The sequence below is a fragment of the Amblyomma americanum genome, chromosome 11 (assembly GCF_052857255.1).
Source record: "Amblyomma americanum isolate KBUSLIRL-KWMA chromosome 11, ASM5285725v1, whole genome shotgun sequence".
Classification (NCBI taxonomy): domain Eukaryota; kingdom Metazoa; phylum Arthropoda; class Arachnida; order Ixodida; family Ixodidae; genus Amblyomma; species Amblyomma americanum.
In genome coordinates, this window is record NC_135507.1 from 58,759,786 (window position 1) to 58,768,103 (window position 8,318).

An 8,318-nucleotide genomic window follows, 5' to 3' on the forward strand; every position below is an offset into this window, starting at 1 on the left:
TTTTGATGATACACAGTCTTAGCACGCTTAAGCTCAGCATTTAGATTATTTCTTGTTTTTTTTTAATAAGAGATTCAAGAGAGCGATTATTTAAAAAGGCATGGTACTTGTTTTTGGTCTTTATCATTCTTCTGAGCTCTGGCGTGATCCATGGTTCTCTTATTCGTTTAGACTGCTTAATGTTCTTTATATATTTCTGCAAAAACCTTGATAAACGCTGAATATGCATTATTTGAGTCCTATATAGAATAACTAGGACTCCCGCCCAAAACCATTTCAGCTTATCTGGGTACCGCCAACCTTTTTTATTTGCGTGTAACTCCAGCCCCTCTTCATCTTTCTTATCGTAGCCGCTATTGTTTCTCAAGTACCATCTTGATATTAGCAGTTCCTAATTCAAGCCTTCTGCAGGGTTTGAAGGACCTATTTAATTGGAAATGAGGAGAACACGTGCACAGGGTGGAAAGCGTGTGATCTGCCAGGAAACACTGAGGCGGCCCCGAGAAGGGCCTTTATTAAGGTTGACAGCCGTTTTGTGCCTCTTCACTTGGCAGCGACGACACAGCGTGTGCGGTCCCCATGGTTTTGCCCCAGCTGTCGAAGCAATCCTCGGGCACGACCTTCGACATCTGATGTTTTTATTTAAAAAACACATGGACCAAAGTCGTGCTGTATGCAGTGCGATCGCCATGTGGTTCCAATGACGGCGAACAATCATCCACCTACCCCGGCTCTTTGGACAGATTCAGGAAACGACTGAAAAGAACAAAAGTAACGAGGAAAAAGTTAGAACGCTAAGAATCGAAGGCGCCCTGCGCTAATGCTGTAGCGAGGTCTAATATGTAAAATTTCACGGCTGGCGTCGATTTCTACAAAGCGCGGGTAGTCGCTACGGAAATAAACAAAGGCGCACTGGAGCTGGGTAAGTCTGCAGCTACAAGCACGAGTTTTTTGTCTCTACCACCGATTTCCACACCGCGCGATCGTCATAACTTTTCTTGGACTTGCTGTTGAAGCTGACAGCGATCATAAAAATTAAGGCCGCCGACTGTAGTGACAGAGGCTTGCCATTGAAAGGAACAAAGCCGTGCACTTTGTCAACCAGGCAACGAGGCCTAGCGCGAGTTTTAGAGCAGACTTGGACAAAGCGCGAGACGGCGCGCGCTTCTAACGCTTGCCGACGCAAAGAAACAAAGGCGCGCTGCGCTGGGATAATGCTGTAGCGGGGTCTAATATGTAAATTTTCACGGCTGCCGTCGATTTCGACAAAGCGCGAGAAGTCTCTAAGGAATTAAACAAAGCTGCACTGCACTGGGTGAATGCTGGACGCTTAGGCCAGGCGCGATTTCCACAATGCGCGAGTCGGAACTTCTGGACTTACCGTTACAGCTGATAGCGATCCTAAAGGGCAGATTGTAGTGGCAGAATTATCGTGGCCACTTTTACCCTGGACTTGCCACTGCAAAGGAACAAAGGCGCACTGGGGTCGATGCCCTGGCGTCTCGCCACGTGGTATCGGTCCGCGGCAAATAAGGACAGCATCGGCTTGCCAGAAGCATCCAGGAAACGATGCTGAAAAAAAAGTTACGTTACAAGCGCCGCAATTTGGCGAGTTCTGCACGAGAAAACTTGCGAAAACGTTGTTCAACCCTTACCTCGTGATTGAGAACGTGCACGCCCGACAAGCGCTTCATCGTGGCTGTCAGACGGCGGTACAGATGGCGACGCCGGCGGTCCTCAAACCGCACCTTATGTGGGTCGTCGTAATGAAGTTGCAAAATTTTGAACACCAGCACGACGTGCTCCTGCAGCAGGAAAACGAGGTCCTGGAATGCGCAAGGCATGTAGGTAAGCGGTACAGCACTTCATGAAGAGAAAATTTGAGATAAAATGCGTACCTTTATGTCGCTGGCGATTTCTCGCGGGTCAGCGCCTTTTGGGGGTCGTCGCAATGTCGTGGAAGCAAGAACTGTACAGAAATTTCAGCTGGCTGCGCCGACGAGCGCACCACGCAAAAAAAAAAGCCATACCTGGATAGCTTCCGAAACGCGCGCGCCGCCGCCTACGCTCACGAAGAGAATGCCCGCAGACCACGCACGCCCGGCGGCCGGCCAGCCGGCCCTAGCGATTCCCTAGGCACTCTAGGGACAGGCCGAGAGAGGCGCGGCGACCCCACATCCGGTTGAGAACGAGGGCGAAGCGAAAAAACGTCACGCAGACACTCATCCCACCGACCAATCGGCGTTTCCAGCCCACCGACCCGCAAACGCTTCTAATCCAACCAGCCGTACCAAATTACGGCGGCCAAATGCGATGTTTTCCAGCAATGGCAGCATTTCCTTTGCGTCACTAAACGTCATTTTGACTTAACTGAACTATGCTTGCATATCACGTGATTGACGTGACATTCCCCCAGCCAATCACATTCTAGGAAGCAACCCTCAGAGTACGAACTTTTTTTTCTGAATATTGCTAAAACGAGCCAAGTGCTTTCTTCCATGCCAGCTGTAGCTTCGTTTCCCCTCCACAGACACTTAAATTTACCAACCCGGCACCAAGTATAACTGTGCTAAAAATCAGTCTTCAAGGACACGTCATTTTGACATCCCAGCAGAAAGCGATTTCGAAGCCTGACGGTTTTGCGCCACAAATTTTAAATTCGTGACTTGCATGTTCTCGCCCTCTGAGCCAATCAGAGAGACAATATGGCGCCCAACGGCGGCCATGCGTGTCGAGAACAGGGCCCCCGGAACCCTGTAATTTCAGAGAAACCGAAGAAAACAGGCATGCAGGTCTCACGCTGCCGCGGCTAAGGGGTACGTGCATTAAACACCGTGTTCTTATCTGGTTCATGTCTTCCGAGCATAATTAGGACAAGTAGTGGAATGGCAATGAGTCGAGATAATCTTAAAAACAAATTTTCGTGTAGCAAAGAACAGACGAATGATGGCGTGGAAATCCTGACATTCGAAGAGCCACTCGTTATACAGCTGTCGCAGTTTCAGTTTCGGGTTGGTGGCGGACGATGTCTCTTCTCATCGATGGTGATTGATGTTTATCGCTGTAGGGTGTCGATTACCTTCCAGACGTGCTTTCAAGCTAACTCCATAGCACAGCCGTGTTTCATCTACACAGCGCGAGAGAAGCGACTGACTAGAAAGACGAATGCAGCAGCGCAAGTGACAAGCGCTGTTAGAAGTCAACTGCGCCAAGCATCACGAATAAAACCCCATTACGGCATAATTTGCTACAGTACGAAACTCCTTGATACACACCGTGAAAAAAGCGGTACCATATACATTTTGGACGCGCTAATGTGAACCAGCAGAACACCGTCGGCACCTCAGCAGGTAGTGGCCTTGCCCTCGCTCCGGTTATTCGGTCGAAAAATAATTAGATAAAATGGTGACTGCAAAGTCGGCTGCGTGGTGAAGGTTTCCACCTATTCTTTCTTAAATTTATCCCCCATTGACGGTATAACTTGGTTTTAGAGCGCGACGACGTGCATCACAACAAAGAGCGGAGCTGGCGACGATAGCGCAATGGGACGACACAGAGTTGAGCAGACGATATAACGATCGGAATCTCCGTGCCACGCAGCGCCAATTTTGAATGCGTGTTTAGAGCACACCAGACGTTACTCTCCGATTTTTCCGCTAGGGGGCCGACGGAGACTCATGTGCTTCGTATGGGCTCCGCGTTCGAATACCTGCTGCAAGGGAGAACACCAGGATACGTCGGCTCCGACACACGGACAAGAAGCGTGAGTGTATAAGGTACATTTCAATACCTCTTTTAAGCAAATCGGAGCTCGGGCGACCGAGCTCCGACGGCGCATGTGGACGTGGCAGAACATGCGGACAGAGACGCCTTTTCTCTGGCAGTTGTCGATCATCGAGGTTCTCCCCTCCCATCGGCTACAATCGATAAAACAAAATTTCCGGAGGAGGCTGAAGAAGCTGCCATAGCTTTAGCCATTACCTTCACCATACATCATCAGCGGCTCTAAAACCGCATTTCGAAATTTTGCCAAAGGAAGAGGGCCCAGTCCAAAGCCATCAAAATATTACAAAAAAATCTCCAATACCCGCCAGATCACATTATTCTGGGTCCCCGCTCATTCGGGCCATCCTGGAAACGAGGCGGCGCACCAATTTGCCCGAGGATTCGTAGTTAATCGGGAGGTGCGCTACCCCGAGCTCACGTTGGCCAAGGAGCGAGTGACGACCTACAAAGAAATTACTACCCACTTCAAGAAAGAAGGACAAATCTTCCCAGAACCACATAGATCTCTAAGTGAAACACAACAATTAAGTCAGTAGGCGGCAGCTCCAAGCACACACTTTCTTTAATATGTACATGTACTCTATATGGTTCCCAGAGCAGCTTAGCCGCGTCTGTTCTCTCTGTGGATACCATAAGGCAGACACGCCACACATCCTATACTCATGTAATCAAGACAAGCCGTCGAACAGTCTGCAGCTCTCTACCCAATCGCAGTGGGGGGCCGCGCTGCTCAGCTCGGACCTGGAGGTTCAACTCAGAGTCACGGAGCGGGCCGAAGAGGTCGCCGAACGACATCGTCAATCGGCCACCTGGCGTCCGGCCTAGAAGAGAAGCCCACCGCGGGGAGAGGAACGTCACCCCAACCCTCGCCTAAGACCTCTTCTTTAATAAAGTTTACCTCCCCCTCCTTTCCAAGCTCCGATCTGTGCTTTTAGCAAATGAGTAAGACAAACACGCCCTTCAAACAGTGCTGGGAATTGTTTCGTTCAGCTTGACGTCTGCCAGCTGCACAGAGTGCGTCACGCAGACGTGCGCTGTCACTTTAGAATGATGGCCTGCATGACTGAAAAAACTGCGTCGCAAGACAACACACAGAAGAAAAAGACAACACATGGTCACGCTACCAACTGATTATTGGATGAAAAGGGGCACATTTATAACCCTCATTTACCATGTGCCACCGCTCAATCGCTCACAACCCAGCAATAAGCAAATTACAAGATTAAAAACAAAACGCAGAAGACTTATCTACAATGCGCTTAAAGCCCTAGCTTATATAATTACACAAATCACTAGCGTATAATAGAAAGATAACCAAACAAATCTTAGCAAAAACAGTGTCACTCAATCGTAGCAAAAGCAGTGTCATGCATTCGACACAAAAGCATTCAAAACCTTAAACGTAATAACAAAAACAAAATAAAATAACAAGAACAAACATAATATAAAAGCCACAACAGCCCCACCCAGCTTTGGGAGTCGGACGCCGGAAAGGAAGAGAATTCTTGGCGGCACAGATCGCGTTTCAAGATAGCAAATTCATTATGACGCAGAGCTACAGCTATCAATATATATATAATGCATGTGATCCCCTTCTTTTTAAAGCGAAAGCTTTACTACGCCAGCCAGCGAGCCAATTCGGCTCGTCGCGCCGTATGCCATATGTAGCCAGCCGTATGTAGGCTGCCGTTGCCTAGCAGCGCAGCAGCCGCGCTCCAACAGATGGCGGCGCCGTCGACGCCGCTCGCTCCACGAGATGTTCTCCGCTGGTGTAGAGGGAGAGGAGGTGTCGCCTCGCGGTGGGTATATACAGCATTGTGCGTTTTTATCGTGAAGACTTTCAAATGTTTCCCCGCCTCAACCGCTGGCTCATTTGCGATGAAACTGCACACAGAGCTTGCGTATTATGGTAACTTTTGTATCGTAGCAAGTTTGTCAACTGTACTTACTTAGTTTAGCCGTGCATGATGGGAAAACGCAATCGTCTACGTAGAGATCGGCGAACCAAACCCCGCAGACGTTGTTTTTTCGCTGAACTGCGGCAGTGGCGCCATCTGTTTTTGGCAGCGTTGCAAGAAGCGCGGTCCCTTTGAATATGCCGTTCCGGCCGTTTCGTCTACATCAACTGAAGCGCTTGCAACATTTTCGGCTAATTGAGCGGAAAAAATATCAGAACAACAGATTTAATGAGGCTTTACCTTTCAAATAATATTGATTGGAACGCTCGTCTCGGAGGCCTTGTCGTGACGCTTTTCACTGCCGAAAACAGATGGCGCCACTGCCGCCTTCAGCGAAAACGCGTCGTCTGCGGGTTTTGGTTGCCGATCTCTACGTAGACTATTATGTTTTCGCTTCATGCACGGCTCAACTAAGTAAGTACCGTTGTCAAACTTGCTACGAGACAAAAGTTACCATAATACGCAAGGTCTGTGTGCAGTTTCGTGGCAAATGAACCAGCGGTTGAGGCGGAGAAATTTTTTTAAGTGTTCACGATAAAATCGCACAACACTGTATATAAAGTTAATTACATAGCAGCAGAAAAACAACCATGCCGCCGGTGGGATTCGAACCCACGACCTCCGAATATCGCGTCCGGTGCTCTACCAACAACATTAATCTGTTGCTTTCTTTACGCAACAGATTAATCGAAAGCACTAAAAAATTAAAGAAAACAATAGAAACATTCCTCTGTGCACCATGGTTTCGGTGACAGTTAGCTTCCTTCATGTTTGTCAAACGAGCCCCTTATTTCGTTTACCTTGTCTGCTTATATATATATATATATATATATATATATATATATATATATATATATATATATATATATATATATATATATATATATATATATATAATCTTCGGATAGTCGCGCATTGTATTACATTGTCACTCATTTGCTGTTATCCCCCCTCATTTTTTTTGCTGTCATGTCGGTGTTCGCTTCATACATTGATGAATTGTTTACTCTGGTCATTTGGCTTGCGGTAGATTGTACTTCCGACTCATTGTAGTTCGTTTCTGGTGTTGGATTTATTGTTAGCCTTGTCTTTTGTCTGTATCTGTATGCGTGTGTTCGGAGTGCCCTTCTAAGGATTGATTAGGAACTTGTATTATTTGATTTATCTCGTGTTGCCACAACCCTTGTCTGAATGGATATTTCCAAGTCTTGTACAATGGCTATTCTTTCCTTTTTCCCCTAAATTTCTTTTATTATTCTTTTTTGTCTGTTTTTTTTTCTTTTTTGCTTTTTAGAGGCCTCGTTGGCATTCCTCTTTACCCCCCTCCCTTCCCCCCTACCAGTTCCTGTGGAATGTTGCCTTCTGCATGTACAGGGGTCAAGCCCTTCATGCTTGTCACCAAAATGCGCCCTTCACCCATTTCCAAAGCAGCCCTGAGGTGGTGAAAAAGAATCCCCCTTTTTTCTTTTTTTTTAAATGTCCTATTTTGTATTCTCTCGTGTTGCCACCACCCTTCTCCGAATGCATATTACCAAGCCTTGTACAATGGCTCTTTCCTTTTTTCACTACTTTCTTTTTTTCGTCTTTTTTTCTTGATTAGAGGCCTCGTTTGCATTCCTCTTTACTCCCCCTTCTCCCCCCCCCCCCCGCCAGTTTCTCTGGAATGCAGCTTCCTCTTTGTACAGGGGTCGAGCCCTTCACGCTTGTCGCCAAAATGCTGAGGAGCGACACCTGGAGGGCCTTTCCAAGGCAGCCCTGAGGTGGTGGGAAAGAATCTCTCCCTTTTTTATATTTTTATTATCTTAATCTTATTATTCTTTTGTTACTAAAAAAAATTCGGCCCCTCGGGAACACCTGCATTCAGGTTAGGAGACACCTTCTTAGATTGCCACGGATTCTCTCTCTTCCTTTGTTAAAAAAAATGTTCTTCCTGGTCTCTTCCCTCCCCCTAGTGTTCTGAACTCGTACTTTGCTCTAAACTTGTAAACTTTGTACCTCGCGGCTCCGTGCGCTGCAGTTTGGTGCGCGCGAGTGGCGCCACCTGGTTAACAGCGGTGGCGAAAGGCGGACGCAGCCGACGCAGCTCTCTGGTTCAGTTTGCAGTGAGCGAGGCGAGCGGTGAGGTGTTTCGTTCGAAGGCGAAAACAAACTTGGATAATTATGGGTGCCCGACCTACTGCTCTGTTTAGCAATGTCACAACAGCTATAAAAACACTGCAGCTAAAGGTACCGAATATATTGTTACGATGAAGTGGCAGTGGAAGACGAAGTGGCCTCTCGCGTGAAAGGACGAACGAAGAAGAGGAGGTTAATGCAGCTCGCTATTCGGGTTGGTGCTCCCTGCTAGGAACTTTTTATTCTAACCCCCAGCACTTGTAAATAAATGTAAATAGTATTTCCCCGTAACAATATTTTAACACTTTCTTCGCACATCAGGCATGCTCGCTCACGCACAGAGGGTCTGCTGGAAATGAGTACACTGTGGAATTAAATTGATTAGTGTGAACTGGGAAAGAGTTGACGCTGACTAGGGTGTTTTGAACGTGCCATCATTGGTAGGAGTTGCTTTAGGTC

The 8,318-nt window shown here is 47.4% G+C and overlaps 1 protein-coding gene across 1 annotated transcript; it reads right to left on the reverse strand.

The window, feature by feature from the left end:
- Positions 1 to 429: 429 nt before the first annotated feature.
- On the reverse strand, positions 430 to 1,860 carry LOC144110722 (uncharacterized). Its single transcript, XM_077643791.1, has 3 exons — positions 1,656 to 1,860; positions 1,382 to 1,572; positions 430 to 756 (listed from the first exon to the last, which is right to left on the reverse strand). Exons 1-2 carry the CDS (start codon positions 1,842 to 1,844, stop codon positions 1,402 to 1,404), a joined length of 360 nt encoding a protein of 119 aa, XP_077499917.1. The 5' UTR covers positions 1,845 to 1,860; the 3' UTR covers positions 430 to 756; positions 1,382 to 1,401.
- Between the last annotated feature and the right edge of the window lie 6,458 nt (positions 1,861 to 8,318).

What these genes read in the sequence shown, in the direction of transcription:
- LOC144110722 (XM_077643791.1), bottom strand. Translation starts at nt 1,844, where the DNA reads ATGCCTTGCGCATTCCAGGACCTCGTTTTCCTGCTGCAGGAGCACGTC. An exon ending in TGCACGTTCTCAATCACGAG is followed by an intron (nt 1,573 to 1,655) that starts GTAAGGGTTGAA and finishes CTTTTTTTTCAG; the next exon opens with CATCGTTTCCTGGATGCTTC.